Source organism: Sander lucioperca, chromosome 1, assembly GCF_008315115.2.
Source record: "Sander lucioperca isolate FBNREF2018 chromosome 1, SLUC_FBN_1.2, whole genome shotgun sequence".
NCBI classification, from domain to species: Eukaryota; Metazoa; Chordata; class Actinopteri; order Perciformes; family Percidae; genus Sander; species Sander lucioperca.
Genome location: NC_050173.1, coordinates 7,698,140 through 7,715,188, shown reverse-complemented (window position 1 = coordinate 7,715,188; position 17,049 = coordinate 7,698,140). Strand labels below are relative to the sequence as shown.

The 17,049-nt window shown below is 38.9% G+C and overlaps 3 protein-coding genes across 3 annotated transcripts; 1 reads left to right on the top strand and 2 right to left on the bottom strand.

Annotated features, from left to right (window-relative positions):
• Positions 1 to 498: 498 nt before the first annotated feature.
• On the bottom strand, positions 499 to 9,727 carry surf4 (surfeit 4). Its single transcript, XM_031278012.2, has 6 exons — positions 9,476 to 9,727; positions 6,739 to 6,925; positions 5,779 to 5,855; positions 5,646 to 5,689; positions 3,068 to 3,254; positions 499 to 2,253 (listed from the first exon to the last, which is right to left on the bottom strand). The coding sequence occupies exons 1-6, from the start codon at positions 9,521 to 9,523 to the stop codon at positions 1,987 to 1,989; spliced, it is 810 nt and encodes a 269-aa protein (XP_031133872.1). The 5' UTR covers positions 9,524 to 9,727; the 3' UTR covers positions 499 to 1,986.
• An 873-nt stretch (positions 9,728 to 10,600) lies between these two features.
• On the bottom strand, positions 10,601 to 13,230 carry surf2 (surfeit 2). Its single transcript, XM_031278104.2, has 6 exons — positions 12,917 to 13,230; positions 12,629 to 12,780; positions 12,379 to 12,482; positions 11,455 to 11,640; positions 11,127 to 11,260; positions 10,601 to 11,009 (listed from the first exon to the last, which is right to left on the bottom strand). The coding sequence occupies exons 1-6, from the start codon at positions 12,989 to 12,991 to the stop codon at positions 10,920 to 10,922; spliced, it is 741 nt and encodes a 246-aa protein (XP_031133964.1). The 5' UTR covers positions 12,992 to 13,230; the 3' UTR covers positions 10,601 to 10,919.
• A 587-nt stretch (positions 13,231 to 13,817) lies between these two features.
• c1h9orf16 (chromosome 1 C9orf16 homolog) lies at positions 13,818 to 16,798 on the top strand. The gene is made up of 2 exons (XM_031277867.2): positions 13,818 to 14,197; positions 15,424 to 16,798. The coding sequence occupies exons 1-2, from the start codon at positions 14,119 to 14,121 to the stop codon at positions 15,660 to 15,662; spliced, it is 318 nt and encodes a 105-aa protein (XP_031133727.1). The 5' UTR covers positions 13,818 to 14,118; the 3' UTR covers positions 15,663 to 16,798.
• Positions 16,799 to 17,049: the final 251 nt, after the last annotated feature.

Sequence of the window (17,049 nt, the reverse complement as noted above, 5' to 3'; positions counted from 1 at the left end):
GGGTTCAAAATTAACTTTTTTTGTCCACCAAATGGCTGGTGAATGTTCAAATTGTACCAGCCAATCAATAAGTTACCATCCATTTGCATATTTTACCAGCATTTGGCTTGTGGATGGTGCTACAATCCTCCTGGATCGTGCAATAATTACATTATTTTGTGCAATAATTACATTCATTCTAGTGAAATAAATACTCTTAATCTAGTGCACAATTACATTGTATTTATTTGTTACAGATGATAACTCACCTGTTATGTTTTTTTAACAGGTGATAACTCACCTGTTATGCCAGGTGAGTTTGGAAAACGTCCCTGCTTAGGTCTACATATTTGCATTAACCCTAACCTTTTATAGAGAGTACCTGGTCAGTTCATGCAAGTTCATAGTAAGAGCTGTATATTTAAGTTCACTGTATCTTTTATAAAGTTATATGTTCAAGTAGCTCAGTTTATCAGAATTTCTTTCAGCAGGTAACACTAAACGACACAAAAGTTTTTCCCATCATGGCAGCAATCACACAAGCATACTGCTACATGACACCAACATCCATCTTCATATGCTACGTATGTAGCAATGTCATCATACTCTGTCCCATATCTTATTTTAATCAATGTGACTTGAAATGATGAAATGCTGCTGATGAATTGCAGTAAACCTCGCAGTGTCACTTACATAAGGGTGTGTTTCATTCTTATGTAGGTTTCATTCAGTATGGCAAAACAATGTCTTTGAACCTTTCATACCATTTTGTGATACCAAACAGCTCCTCACAAAGACTTTACTATACTGTATGTCCATACTCCATTGCATGCTTCATAGTAAGATAATTTGGTAATTTGAGTATCCGGTCCACCAATGTCCTTCAGTCTCTGAGAACATCATAAGAGCTAAAAACCTTGACCGAGAGAAGCAACTTTATATTTTTATTTCTTCGCCATAAACTTCCAAAATCAAAAAACAAATGATCAAAAATACAATATAAAGTTCTGAAAATCAATACACTGAATATTTTTTTTTATTTTTCTTATACAGGGCAAAAACACTGAGGCTCTGATGCACTGATGGCTAGTGACTTTGTTTAGTCCTCTTTGCTTTTCTGGATCTCAGAATATGGTGTTTCACAAACGTTGAGCCTCCCCCCCTATTATCCCCGATCATATACAGTTCACTAGTTAGGCATATGCCAAAGACGTACAGTACAAAGTGCCCAATAACAAGTCCTGGAGCTAACAATTGTGTTGAAATTTTCAATCAACTTTTGTACTTTGTATACAATGTACACGCCCCCCCCCGCATTTGACTCTCCCATGAACAAGAGTCAGTTGAGATTGAAGGTGTACAGATGTATTGAAAGGCTAGGTTGTCAGAGAAAAAAAAGAGGGGAGATTAAACCTGGAGAGTCAAGGCGAGTTGCTGTCAAATCAGTGCCCATGTTCGATATGGTGAGTAAGTCTCAGACACTCCGAAGATCCAACGGCAGAAAAAGACCAGCATCCATGGGGGAGGGACCCAAACTGCTGCACTCCATCCAATTTGCCGGTTTTATTCAGGAAATATGAACGCCAATCTATTATAAGTCATGGTACAACACCCATAAAATACAGTAAATTATTTCCATTCCTTCTGCACACTGAACAAATGCATCTTTTCTTCCATTTTTCATTCATTAGTTGTTTACCTTGCACTATGACATACATGGGCTTTTTTTATTCTTGTTATGAAGAAGAGGACGTACAGGTAGGGTTTCGAAAAAAATCTGGCATAATATACATGTTCAACTTAAAACCCAAAACAGCAGTTTGGAGGAAAATATAAAAAAAATTGGATGAGGTGGTGTCTGTGGATTTGGCCAAATAAAAAAATAAGATAGAAAAAAAAAGGTGTACCCTGGCGGGGGGGAACTGGAGGAGAGGGAGGGTCTTTGTGTCCCAGTCGGTGGGGGAGGTTAGTGGTGCTGTGCAATCCTCTTATCTTAACCCCCTTTGCCTACCACTCTTTCTTTTTCTCATCCATGGACACTCCACCAGGTCCAAGTGCCACCACCAACAGCAGACCGCCGATGACCGAGGTGGTCTGGAAGAAGTCGTACTTGAGGAAGTCATGCATGGGCTTGTAGGCGGGGACGGTCCAGAAGGCGTTGAAGTAAACGTTGATGGCCAGAAGCCACACGACGAGGGTCAACGCTGCCAGCTTGGTTTTGAAGCCGATGGCCACCAGGATGATGAGTGCAGTTCCAACCATGTTCTGCAGGATCTGTGGAAGAATGTTAAAGTAGGTGGGTGAAGATTTGCACTTTACAGTATGTGATCATAACAAGTGGGCTACCGACTGACAAGCAAGTTTGTAAGATCATTTGCAGAAACCTGCTGTACTTAAATGAATAGAACTCAGCTGAAAAGTTGTGGTACACTGGAAAATGCATGTAAGTAATTTCAGTATATCTGATTTGTTATAGGGGTAGCATTAGACCTGGGGGATATGAAGAAAATCAAATATCACAATAGTGTTGACCAAATACCTCAATATCGATATTGCAACGAATTACGAATTATATCATTATTTTGTCAAATAGTCAACCCTACAATTGTAGGGTTGACTATTTGACAAAATAATGATCAGTACCATGGATATAATAACTACTAGGTTAAAGGCAAATAATAGCTACTTCTTCTACCTGTGTCTTCTTAAATATTCCAGAATATATCCCTCCCATAAATCCCCAAAACATTGTTTTCTGTACAGATTAAACAAACAAGATATACTGTGTTAATTAGTGAACTTTAAAAGGTGTTAGTAAGGTGGAGTTTGTTACCATTGGAAAGAGCCAGGCTAGCTGTTTCCCCCTGCTTCCAGTTTTTATGCTAATTATAGCAAATTATATTATCTTAGCATAAACTCTCTGCAAGAAAGCAAATAAGTGCATTTTCCAAAAGGGTTGAATTTGTCATTCAAGTCTAAATCTAATTAAGATGACGTTTGTGTTCGTATTTATGTAGTGGCATAGCATTGGTCTTTATGATGAAATATCCATCAGTGTTGAATGAGGGTTGTTGTTGTCAGTACTCACAGAGAAGAAGTTGGAGTCAAAGTGCAGCAGAGTCATGAACATGAGCACTAGCAGTACTCGACCACCCAGCTGCATGTACTGCTTTGGCGAACTCTCTCCCATGGAGGGAACTCCAGCAAACATGCTCTTTCCTTCCGAACGAGACTCGGCCAGCAGCAGGAGCAGACCACCTCCTAGGGCCAGGTTTCTGGGAGAAGAGAGAGGATGGTTATTTTTGGACAGTGCTTAACAGACCTGCAGTCATACAAGCACAACATGTCTGGAATACAGAATGTATACAGTACAATCAGGTTTGTTGAGGCCGATTGCCAAATTGTAATCTCATCTGATCATGACCTCATTACTGACTGGAATGAGGATGTTCAGTATGGTACAACCACGTGTTCTTCTTAATATCAATACATCTGTTCATTTTTTTCAATAAACTACTTACGCATTTAGTTGTAAAATGACAATCACAACACAGTTTATTTGGTTTTCTGAATTTTTAATATGGTATTTTAAATTACATAAATTATTTACCAGTAATCAAAATTGTCATCCTTTTATCAACTCATTGATTGCACAGCTTCTTTCAGCGTTTAGGTTTACTCTGACTCTATAATAAAAACCATTTATTAAAAATACACAGAATGCAGAAACAGAAAAACTACAATGTAGCACTGTATTTAAGGGATTTCTCTGATGGCCTATGACTCATCTGGCCTGTCGATGTTTAAATAAAATCACAGGTCTTGTTCACAGTAATTGTTGGTGTCTGCTTGACAACTGAGATGCTTTCTCATGTACTACCATTGCAGATGAAAATGTTCATTGCTGCAGAAAAAGCACTACAGGCTGTCAAATTAATTAAAGGTCCAATATGTAATATATTTACTGTAATAAATCCAAACATTACCACAATGCGTCATCAGATATTAAGGAAACATGCTAAGTTGAAATACTATTTTTTCTGATAACAATGCTAATGCCAGTATTTTCTCCTTTTTCCGTGAGGGAATTTCTGTTTGTGTTTTGGCCTGTGTGTTGTTATCAACTGCCCAGTTTGACAGCCAGGCCGGGTAGCCAGATATACCTGTAAAAACTAGGGCTGTCAAACGATTAAATTTTCTTAATCGCGATTAATCGTTGAATTTCTATAGTTAATCGCATGTTTTATCACATGATTAAAATTCTATTATTTTGCATTTCAGAACAGTTTTTAAGTACATATTAACAATGGAAAGCCATTCTTACCAGTGTATCTTGATTGGGAATCAAATGAATGCAAAGAAAGTGACTTTATGAACTTGATTTTGCATTTGTCAGCATTGTAACCGTGTTTAATCCAGCTACTTGCTAGCGGTAGGCTAACGTTAGCTGCTGTCGAGTATAGTGTTAACTAGCGTCATGTGCAGCAATGTTTCTGTTGCCTGTAACATCTGTTTCAGAGCATCAGAGAGAAGTGCAGGCATATCAGTGGCACCAGAATGAGGCACCGAAATCGGTGTTGCTATTCCTGCAGCAGCAGGATGTGTTACGAGGAAGTATGGCAAAATAGTAGCCTGTTAGGTACGACGCAAAGCCGAACGAAGTGAAAATAAATTAATTAATGGCGGCATGCGATTAATACGATTAAAAAAAATTAACGCATTATGCTCGACCCTTAATTGCATTGCGATTAACGCATTAATGCTGACAGCCCTAGTAAAAACATAAACAGCTGTAACGTTAGTACAGCTATGAAAGCAGCAAACAAACGAACGAATGGGATCAACAGAGATACATTTGTGTTTGATGTATTTGAAAGATGGAGACAGCTTAGAGCCCAAAAGGATGCCGAGTTGGCTAATTTCCTCCTGAACAGGTAAGCATTACCTACCTTAATAGGGAAGAGAGGACCGTGAGTTTGCAGTGTGTTTAGCGATTGTTGCCGTAATTCTAAGCCAATAAAGTGTGTTCAGTCGGGTGGAGAGGACGGCAAGGTAGCGGTGTTTTTAGCGGTTCCTACCATAATTCTAAGCCTAGGAAGTGTGTCGGTCCGTCGGGTGGAGAGGATGGCAAGGTTGTGTTTTTAGTGGTTCCTACCATAATTCTAAGCCGAAAAAGTGTGCCTGTCAGTTGGGTACAGAGCTCCGCGTGAGCATGGGCTTCTATAACTGTCAATATAGCCAGCATCTAACGTTAGCTACTCCACTGTGCTGTGAAGTAATGTCTGGCTATGTGAGACAAGCGTCTAGCAACATAGTTGTGGATGCTCCTGCAGCGCGCCTTGGAGGAGGGTCTGGCAAAGCGAGACTATGGATGCTGCGGTTAGCCTGGCAACCTCCGTGAACTTTGAGTCTGGGGAGGAGGGGGTGGGGGAGACGACTCTCTCCGGTATTTTGAATTTGTACTGCAATAACTACTTTAAACATTAGCTGTCAGTATTACATATTGTACCTTTAAGATAGTTTCTTTTTTTTGTTTATCTAGGATCATAAGCAGTGAAATTCCAAACTTAATATCAGAAACCACAGTGTCAGTGTGAGATTAACAACAAGCATATCCAAATTTAGTTTTTAAAACAAAAGATAAACCTACACAGAGTGACACTTACCTCATCAAAAATTTGAGGTCCCATAAAATGCTGTAAGCAACAGTCTGGTGGGGGAAAAAGAAATTCCAGATCAGATACAAAGACATAATGGTTGTGTACATTAAAAATGTCATTATAATGTAAGTGTTCGCACCTGTAATGCTATGATGCCAAATAATCCAAAGCAGGCATACTGTACAAAATTTCTACTGAGGATGAGGACACAACCACCTGTTAGGAAACACACAACAAAGTTATGGTCATTGTGGCTGCAGCACACTTATTCTTATTCTTTACAATGACAAATAGCATCATAATTTGTCATGTTATCTGAATTAAATCATAATTATCATTATCAGTAATGTCATTTGAGTAAATCAACACATTTCCCCTGCTAATACACACAGAAAAGTACATAGTTTACAGTTTCAGGCTTATTAACTGCTTTATCTGCCACAAGACTTATGACCATATAATCTGGTCGCCAAAACATGTGGCAGGGTCTAAGGATTCATACTGTTCATGCCAAACTGACTGTCAGCTTCAGCTTGTCTCAACAGACACCATATTACTGCTAGGGCAAATTTTCAAACTTCACCTGTCATGCTATCCTGATTACAGTATGTAGCTTCATAGTCTGGCTCTAACGTGAATGAAGAATGGGACCTGACATCTACTTGATGTTTTCTCTCTTCTGCTACATTTTGGGTGATGCCTTCATCAGTGTGCAGTGTGCGAACTTCTGCTCTTACAGCCCATCTGCTTCAAAGTTCAAGGAGCTCAGGGATACATTTTCGCATACGCTGCAAAACTGATGCATGGACAAGTGAACTGCCTCTTGGCTTCCTTCAACAAGTCTTGTCAGTCTCCCCTGACCTCCCTAATCAGCATGATGGTTTATTACCCAGAAGTGAAGTTCACACTATTGCACAACGTGTTGCAAACTGCAGACACAATGGGGCTGAAATGCACTGAGCTGACTTTTCATACATTTGCCCTAAATTATGAGTCAATAACTACAAAAACATGTAACTTCCTACTACAGTAAAATATGAGTTGACTCATCTCATGTCTGGACCGTGACCTGATGGTGCACTGCCTCCCATTCACTTACCCAGCTGTCCTATCAAGTTAAGCAGCACAAAGCAGGTGGCCAGGAAGTAGCCACAGCTCCAGGTCGCCTCGATGTAGTCTCTCTGCTCATTCCACTGGAACCACATGCGGATGCCGTCTTCCAGGAAGGTGCTGATGAGACAGAGACGCGCCAGGTGGGGCAGGTAATGTTTGGTTAGCCGCAGGAACTGGGCAACAGAGGGAAGGAAGAGGAGAAACAAGTGATTCACAAGAAAGAGGATGGCTTGAAGTGCAAAGAATTACAATCAAAGGATGTGTTTTCTGAGGCGTTACAAGGCTAGCTTACAACAGCATAACTGAGAAACAACATTACTGGGTCACCAAGCTGTAACACATAACTAAATTTAAACAAGATTCCCATAAAGACTCCTTTTGAAAAACCCAACCATGTTCTGACCTGCTGCTACTCAGACAGATCTCTAAATAGTGTCTAGTCTAAATAATGAAAAAAACAAGTCAACAGGACTGCTACTAATTATTATTTACATTGTCAATTATAGGGATAGGAATTAACCCACTAGTCATTTGAATGCAATTGCAATGCTAAGTGAATGTCGAAACAGTAGTCATTAAGGCTGAATTGCTGCCTGGGATAGACTTTGCATGAACAAATTTCCCAAAGAAGTCCTATTGCCAAATAGTGTGGATCCTTATAGATAAGAGTACGCCATTACCTAAAGCTATGACAAATGGTGTGCCACCTGTTACTTTGTTTTAGTAAGTAAATGCAATGCATGGAGTAAGTACAGGATGTAGATAAGTTGTTTTTCTTAGTTTTTTTGTTTTATCCATTTTTAGACTACATAGCTTCTTACATAGCTGCCATTTAAACTTCAATACTGATTATTTATAGTATCAGTACAACTACTACAGAGACTTTTCTCAATAAAATATTTAAAAACAAAAAAGGAGTGATACTGTACATGATGTTCTGCCCCCCCCCAGATTACCCATGTTGAATATTACAGCAAAAAAAGCTACAAAGATCTAATAACTGATCATACAACTGGATTTGAGCATAATTGATTTCAAGTGTAAAAAGGGAACTATGTGCAAGGCGGGAGTTTTGTTCTCAAGACAATAACAGGGCTGTGCCTCCCTGTTAAAACCCTAAACGCTTATTCTATTATTATGAGTTGAAGTATGCTAAATGTTTAAACAAGAAAAGAAACTACACTACGATCTTCTCTCAAAATAGAAAATAATTCATGAACAGATCCTTACATAGTACAGTGACATAGTAGAGGTGCAGTGACCTGCCCCATGCCCCGCCTACTCAGCTGTCCACATCAGCACTGTCAGAGCTCGGCAGCCTATCAGCATCCACCAACTCCCACTATGACTGCTATGTGAAACATGAATGGACGAACTGGGAGCCAATCCTAACAAGTCTGAGGTCGCTGCAACAGCCTAGAAATAGACCATTTTGTTAAGTAACGTGTAAAGTAACATATTAGCTCAGGACCACTAAGTGAGGTGGAGTAATGTGCCCTTGCAGAGTTTCTTACAAAGCAGGATATTTCAGGTTCACGTTTTACAATACACAGCATTAGTGATAGGAGTGTATAAATCAATCAGTTGTAATTCCATTAGGGAGGTGGTGCCGTTTTTGGCATGTGGATTGAGTTCAGTCAACACAGCTGCCATAAACATACACAGAACTGACTCCAGGACTTCATGTTTGAACGGACTCTACTCCTTTAGAAGAATTAGGCCTACTGAAAGTACGCTTCCAAAGAGATAGCTGACATTAAAAGTCTGGCCTGACCTGCAAAAACACAAGGCCATGAATCCAACACACAACACTACAGAAGCACATACCTCTTATAAGCCAGACTACAGTAACTTTTTAAATGACAGAACAGGACAAAAAAAAAACCTTCTGGGGCTTTTCACAGTCTACATAGGAACATGAGTCACAGACAGACCTGGCATCTGATCTTGATATCTCATCTTACCTCTTAGATCTGTGCACTACCCAGTGAAACAACAACAACAAAAACTCAGAAAGACAGACATACCAGTAACTAACGTAACATAAAGGCAGCTGTTGCATGTAACTTATTTAGCCTAAGTGAAGGGTTCACGTCGAGTTTTTGGGTGAACTGTATGCTGGGACAGCTCTGTCAAGGCCACATACAGATGCCAAGTTTAGAAAAGCCAAATGCTTCTCCGATTTAGAGATATTCTGTAACCCTAAGCCACCAGCAATGCCAAACCATTAGGGTGCTACACAATATTACTAAATGTTAGCCAATAACTTGAAGGCTAAGCTGTGTGATTTCACAACTGCTGTCTGGCTGAGATACTGTTAATAAACCACACACGGATACAGACGACAAGCTAAATAGCTGGCATAATGATGTAGGCATCCATATTTATAAGTGTGTTAAGTGTGGCCTTCCCCAAACATATGTCAGTTTCACACTGTCGGTGTGAAGTATAATGCTAGCTAATCCATCTGGAGACACATGACAGGACCAAACACCTCAACCATTTCTCTTGCAAATTAAAACACGAGTAAATTAGCTATAGCGTTGGTTTAGGGTCGTATTAATGCCGTCAGCTAGGTACTGCGGACTTGTAAAAACAATAATTAAAGGCGTCACAACGTTGGAGGAAAGAGAACTCAAGAGCCTACTTCATTCTGAGAGAAACTAGTTAGCAGCTAACATGCTAACAGCGGCTAACAAGTGTCGTGCTAAAATTGAAGTTACCTGGTCCGCCACGTCTTCGGCTGTGTTCATGAGGTCCTCCTGTCCCATATTTGTGTAATATTAAATGTTTTAATAATTAAAGCTCAGCGCAACACAACTGCAATGTGTTGGATTTTTCTTATGCTGCGCTCGGACTGCTCCTCCCCCCGTTAACGTTATTTACTTGAAGATTTCCCGATCGCCTGGACGCAGAGAAAGGCCGCCTCCGCCCCACAATGCCCCGCGATTTGACGAGAGAGACAGAGCCCCGCTACATGGTACTGCAACCGCTGTATGCCACGTATACTACTGATCAGGGCTTGACATAACGTTAGCTACCCAGCGTTGTTAACGGCTTTTACACATGAAAAGAAGCACAGGTTTATATCCTCCACCTCATCTGAATTATTTTTTTTACCATAAACCTTAAGACATGTTCATGTTCAACCTTGCAAACTCATGTAACCCACGCAGATTATATGGATGGTTACACTTTTTGGATAGATGTGCAATCCTCTTGTCTCTTATAATGAATGAATGAATTCTTTATTTAAAGAAAATGACGATGACAGCACATTTAGTTCACTGCTACTACTCTTTTGATATATTTTTCTTTTTTTATAGTGAATGTTTCTATTTATGATTCTTGGCTTCTGTAGTAGTTTTTTTTCTTTTACTATGTTTATTGTTATGCACCAAGATACCAAGGCCAAATCCTTGTTATGTATGTGAAAACCAACTTAGAAATACACTCTGATATGCATTCAAATTATGATTAAATCAGAATGTGAATGCACTTTATTGAGTTAAAAATGAAATAATTGAATGCATAAATGAATGAAAAAAGAAAGGACATTTTCTTCACAGAAGTAGGAGCTGTACTAATCAAAGAGTTCACACAACAGCCAGCCTACAAAATTATGACAGGATTATTTTTGCTATTGTGTTGAACAACTTAATCGCCACACTTTGCTTAATTTCTACAACTTCCATAAACAAAATGCTTTACACGAACTGCCTAAAAAACAACGTGCATACACATAAGAGTAAGAACTTAAAAGAAAACCAACAGAGTGTCTTGGTATGGGTGTTGGGGCAGCATCATTTCTCTGAAACTTTACTGGAGGAATGAAGAAAAAGACAATGTTTGCAAATCCAAATTGAGGTGTATTTTATACAATCACACTTGTTGCAAACCAGACAATACAACTTATCCGGTCAAACGATGCGTTCACAGCCACTAACATTTTTCATTTCACGTAAATCAGCCTCATAGGATCTGTGCAACATCACAACTCGGAAAAGAGACAACCTTTCATATGCAGAAAATATGAAAAATTGAAGGGATGTTCACCTTTACAAAGGTCAGGCTGGCTCAGAAATGAATACTACTAACTGGAAGTGCAGTGTTGCTCCCTGACAAATAACCAGGGATAAAAATACTACACATAAATGGTTTCAGGTGTTACTTTCCATTTGGCACTTTCCCAGGTTTCTTTCGGCCTGATTTCCAGTGGTTATTTCTGAATTTCTTCTGAAAACCACCGCCCTGTACCTAAAAGACATAAATATGACAGCTTTAATGTCAGTCAGGAAAACAAAATTATATTAGTGCAAGCTATTAACGCTGATTGGATTCAACAAACAAAAAAAAAATCCCATTTTGACAGACCTTCTTGCGTTTCTGCAGAACCGGCTTATCCAGTTCCATTTCCTCGTCTTCATCTGTTTGGAAGTCATCTTCCTCCTTATCCCCGTCACCCTCCATATTTTCTTCCACCTCATTTTTTAAAGTGAACATTGTGGCTATGGGAACATATGAAACAGTGTTACAGCAAAGTAAAACTGCTATCCTACAAGCCACAATAAATTCACTAGGTTTTGCCTGGAGTTAAATCCTGCAGACTCTTGGGAACTCACTGACATACAGTTAGACATAACAACCATTATAATAAAAAGTGGACAAAGATGTCTACACTGTGTGCACCCGGGATACTGACAAGGGTAGAGGTCACTCATGCTGTCTTCTGAGTCACTGTGATCCTCGTCACTGGATGAGGGTTCGAACGCGTTGTTCCCGTGTTTTGAGGGCTTCCCCCAATTGACCTCCTCTCTGATGTCTTTGGGCCTTTTCTGTTTGAGTCTGGCTGGAACAAATTCAATCCCTTGCTTCACACACTCTTCATCTAGAGCAGAATGAGACAGTCATGTCAGCAATGAAATTGACAGTGTGAAATGTCCAACATATCTGCGGTGTATTATATGGACTGCATATTGATAATACTGATAGAACACTGTAATGGTTTCTGATTTGATTCAAACGTGTCCTTGCTGGGCAAACCTATAGCTCCATTAAGAATGCTGTGATTGAAGTTTAGTGATATTATCAAGGAGATTTAAAGGACCAAGGTACAACGGCAACACTAATAAGAACGGAAGCAACACTACAGTGTAAATCTAAAATAGAAGTCGATCAGTGTGAAATCAAAACTTTATGTGAATATTGTGACTGCTTTGATGATGTGGGGATGACAGTGTTATTGGGTTATACTTGCCTTAAGACAATTGATTCTGGTGTTTATAATTTACTGCATTCAACAAAATCCCCAAATGTATGAAAACGTTGGTCAAGCAGATTGGGAAGATTATGTTCAGCAGATAAAGGTTATCATGGAAATACATTTTTTTAATCAGCAGATATACACCAGATAGCTTTGATTTCCTCACTGAATAATGAGTATAACACTAAACGTCTGTGACTTAGGCCTAGATTGTATTGTATTATAGATGTACTGTTCAAAATGCATACTAAACCCACTACTTCATAATCATAGACAGTAAAAGAAATTCAATTAAATGAAAAGTTCATAATGTGTATAAAACAAAAACAAAGTGCCATGCATGTAGATAAGTAATGCACTGACATTTAGAGAGGGCTTTCTTGAAGCGTTTCCCGTTAACATGTCTTAGGACATGATGCGGCTGCCGGTTGAGGTGTCTGAGGGTCAGCTTACAGAAGAGCTGATTGCTGTAAAACAGAAAAGAGACATCAGAAAACACATTACACTGATGTCCTGACTGGCTTCACACATTCAGCCCATTTCGGAGTGAGAAATGTCCATGCAAGTAATATAAGTGTTTCTCTTGCAAAATGGCAAGCAAGAGTCTCCTTACGGTTGTTTTGTGCTTGATACAACGTGCGGTTCATACTGGCTGTAGTTGAACTCTGCTGCAGCACTAAGTTTCTCATACTTCTTCCCTTTAGTGAACTTCTCTAGCTCCGCCAGGTTGCATGGAAACTCATGGCCATTCAGAGTGCATTTGATCTGAAGACAACAAATGAAATGAGGTAGCCATCACAACACTTCAAAGTATATGGCTCGTGAGATAGTTAGCAATATGGCTAGCATCAAATTGAACAACGGTGTGTTTCGTGTAATGTGATGTCATTAACTCGCTAACCTTTTTGCCATCTGTAAGGTGAAGAAAGGGGTGGTTAAGAAGAAAGGCTTTGAGGTCCGTAGGTAATTCATCCATAGCTTAAAAACACTTCAAAACAAATCTTTCAGTGCGTGTTGATCAGGCCACCCCCTTACAGGAAACGACTACACGTGGGTCGAAGGCGCAGCCGCAGACTCTGTTGCATGATATTTTAGCGCCATCCAGTGAACAAAGTCAGGAAGGTCAGCTTAGACGAAAGGGTACAGCTTCCATTTCAACTATCGTTGTGGTATTGATCAAACGTGACCCTTTGATTGATTGATTCAATCAATTTGAGTGTCGTTAAACCGAGTAAAGCTTGAGGTTTTCAGTAAGCTAGCAGGGAAACTGATTAAATAAGATAAATGAGCAGCAAACTAGCATAACTGTATACAATAAATCTGCTACTATGACACAGACCTCAAATGTATTTTATATAGTATGTATGCCTATAAACAGTAACCTCAACATGTGTCAAAAATGAACGTAAATTGGCTTAAGTCAGGTGCGTTAAGTCAGCTGACTCTGACCGCTCGGAATCAGAGAGCAGGAGAATAAAATCGAGATACCACTCCGTTCGTATTTCCAGAAACCATAATTGTAGTCGATAAGTAAGCTGCGGTGGTATGGAAGAAACTTTAAATAAAAGACTTGATCTTGCTCTAAAACAGGCACTAGTAATAGTAACGTGAAAACGCTTTAAATATTTTCTGAGGTGTATTATTGTATATATATTTTAACTCAACTACTCATCAAGTTATCCGTACAGTATGAGTACTCTTTCTTATTACTACAACAATCTTTGCTGTTACGTAACAAGCCCGCCCCCATAATGCATCACTTCAGTAAACAACTATCTGACGTCTGCCAGGCCAATGACGACAAATGTCAAGCTAGCCAACTCGCCTCGTCGGAGGCTTCCTCCTGGAATCTGTGTATATTTAATCAAACTGTCTGACGATAACGTTAACGTTGCCAACCGCCAATAAAAATCCGAAGAAGATAACGTTAAATTAGACATTTAACGGTGAACTTGTTCGTTCATTCATTTTGCTGAATTTGAACTGTTTCTCCTTAGTTTGCTAATGCTAATTACCTGGCAACCCAGCTAGCTAGCTTAACAGCATACAGTTACGACTGCTAACTATTTTAAAGTAATAAACGTGAAGATTTAAAGTTAAATAATGTCTGGACCAAATGGAGATCCAAACATCCCAATTGACGATGGTATTATCAACGACGAAGATGAATTCGAGGACGAAGGTAAGTGCTAATGTGTTCATTTATTGTTATCGATGCGTACTTGCACACTAATATCTAGCTAATTCAGTGTGCAATTCCAGTGATCTTTGGTCAATAAAGTCACTATCCCGAAGCACTACTTGAATTAGATCATGACACCTCCACTTGATGTCAGGTAACACGTTGAATGTTGGACTTAGCTATATCTGCCCCAGTAATATCATTATAGGTTACACTCTCAAATTGACAGCAGTTGTGTTGTTTGCCGTCTGTGGAGATCTGTGTATTGTATATAGCTATACTTTGAACTTTATCACATCCAGATTCATATTTTGCACACCCTGCACAAAACCGTACACAGCCTTAAAACAGTTATATTATACATATTTGTCATAGTGTCTTTTACATATTTTTTTCTATATCTATGTTCTTAACTGTTGCAGTACTTTGCTCTATTGTTTATTGCTTATTCTATTTTCATATGTTTATTGTATGCACCAAACACACCCAAGGCAAATTCCATGCAAGTGAAAACCTCTTTTGGCAATAAAACTAATTCTGATTCTTCAGCATATTTTAAGATTTATCTCCAGATAACATCTGGGCTGTATATCTGCTTTTCAGCTTGAGGTCCTTCTTCAACTCCTCAAGTTGAGTTGATTTGTTAAGTACTGTAAACATTAGATGGGAATTCTGTTTGGAAATACAGTTCTAATATCAACAAGCTTCTGGTATATGCTTTTAACAGCCTTAAAAAGCAGTATCAGTCCACATTTGTTGCTTATTTCTTGAGATTTAGTTGTATTGTTTATGAAGTTGTCTAAAGTATTGTCTTTTTTAATACCTATATACAGTTATTTTTGTAACACAGGTTACATCTACTCTGATTTGTAGATAATTTCATCCTGGGGATTGGCTGATATGGGTGAAAAAATGCTGAATATTTGTTTAAGCTTAAGAAAAGCATACTGTAGCTCTGATTTAGGTTGCCCTCTTGCCTGTCTGTGCTAGCCATTTACACATTAGATCATACAGTTACTGATAGTTATAGGAAGTCAAAAATTGGTAATTTGACAGCATTAAGCGTGTCTAAAATAATGGGGGTATTGGGGACATAAAGAAATCCTTTTGTACATCCTAATTACATATTTTATGTTTAAGACCAGAAATCTCTCTTTACTCTGCAAGGAAGTTCTTACTGTACAACTCTGACAGAAATGACTAATCTCTCTGCTGCATATCCACAGAGTATGAAGCCATCAACTCCATGCTAGATCAGATCAACACCTATCTTGATGACCTGGAAGATCGGAATGATTCACTTAATGGCAAACTGCACGAACTTCTGGAGTCAAACCGGCAAGCCCGGCTGGAGTTCAGGGCCCAACTGCTGGGTTCCCAGAGCCAGGAGGAACATTGTCCTGCAGACGGGGACTCCTCAACCAGCAAAGAATACTTGAACAAGGACAATGGAGATAGCAAATGAGTGATGAGGAGGGGGGTTGAGTTCAGCAAAATACAGGGATGGAAATATTTATGAAAGTTGACTCAACTCCTTACCTCCGTCTGTTGAACTAATGACCCTTGATCTGTGTCGCCCATCAATTTCTTCCGTGAATTTTTCTCCTCTACCACTGAACTCAATCTAGTTTTTCCTCTTTTTGAACTGTGATGTGCTGATGTTTGTTTCCTGAGCAGATTGGAGTTTATTGCCAGTCACCTGGGACTATTGCAGTAAAATCTAAGTCACATGTGTTGACATTTAAAAAGCAATGTCCCCCTTTATTGTTAAGGTCCAAGTGGGACATCAGAACAAATTCTAAAGCCAGGATAAAAGAAGACATTTTAAAAAAAGCAGATGCACATGACAATGACCAGTATAACATGCTGATATCTATGGTAACCCATCCTGTCAAACACATTACTGCAGACTCTCCCATGATCTTCAGTATGTCCTCATGGCCCATAGGGGCATAGTCAAACTTCTGTGTAGTGTTTTGAAATTGAGATTTGTAATAGCTTTTGTGTCTGTTCCTGTTTGTTTTATCCCAAAAAGTAAATGTGCAACACTACAGATGTCTACCAGTGTATTAATGTTTGATCTGCAGCATGACTGTATAACTGTCAATCTGCTGTCCTGTTCATTATCATTAATCTGTTTAGGATAAGTGAGCTGATAAGTGTTTGTGTGTGTTAAGTGTTAGCCAAAAAGTCAAAATGAAGTCAACAAAGTTTGGGAATTGTCAAGACATTTTAATATAAATTAAAATGACAGAAAACAAAAATCCAAAAATACATAAAACTTCCAGCAGTTAGAAAACATCTGTTTGTTCACCTTCATTTAGTCAGTAGCTAAATAAAAATAAAATAACAGCTTTTTTTGAAATTATCCTTTACACTTCCTTTTATCTCCTGCTCCCTTCTGTTCTCAAAGCAGTTTCGTGTCTCGTTCCTTCAGATAGAACATGATGCCGTGTTATCATGTGACAGCCGCCACCATAACTACAAGAGTTGCTACATGCGTCAGCCAACCACTTTTGTGGTTTAAAATATCCTTTTCTAATACATAGGATGAAATGTTTCCAGAACACACTAATTATGAAGCCTCATGACTGCTGAAATGCTGAAACCAAAGTTATACATTTGTATAATCTAAAACTAGGATAATCTACTGCATGTGACTGTTGCTTAAAATCTAAGTTTAAAGTTTGCAAGGACAATTTGCTACAATAAATACCTACAGACACTTAATGGTTTATCCTCCTTAGATTAACTCAACTGATTCCATCTGTCCAGTGTATAGCAAAAAAAAAATGAATGCAATGGTAAACTGGAGGAAATAAGCAGCTACCACTAACAGCTTGTAACTCCAT

Coding starts and splice junctions, on each gene's coding strand:
- c1h9orf16 (XM_031277867.2), top strand. CDS start 14,119: ATGTCTGGACCAAATGGAGATCCAAACATCCCAATTGACGATGGTATT. Junction 14,198..15,423: donor AGATGAATTCGAGGACGAAG/GTAAGTGCTAAT, acceptor GCATATCCACAG/AGTATGAAGCCATCAACTCC.
- surf2 (XM_031278104.2), bottom strand. CDS start 12,991: ATGGATGAATTACCTACGGACCTCAAAGCCTTTCTTCTTAACCACCCC. Junction 11,261..11,454: donor CATGAGTGACCTCTACCCTT/GTCAGTATCCCG, acceptor ATGTTCCCATAG/CCACAATGTTCACTTTAAAA. Junction 11,010..11,126: donor TTCTGCAGAAACGCAAGAAG/GTCTGTCAAAAT, acceptor TATGTCTTTTAG/GTACAGGGCGGTGGTTTTCA.
- surf4 (XM_031278012.2), bottom strand. CDS start 9,523: ATGGGACAGGAGGACCTCATGAACACAGCCGAAGACGTGGCGGACCAG. Junction 5,690..5,778: donor TTGGCATCATAGCATTACAG/GTGCGAACACTT, acceptor TTCCCCCACCAG/ACTGTTGCTTACAGCATTTT. Junction 2,254..3,067: donor TTGACTCCAACTTCTTCTCT/GTGAGTACTGAC, acceptor ATTCTTCCACAG/ATCCTGCAGAACATGGTTGG.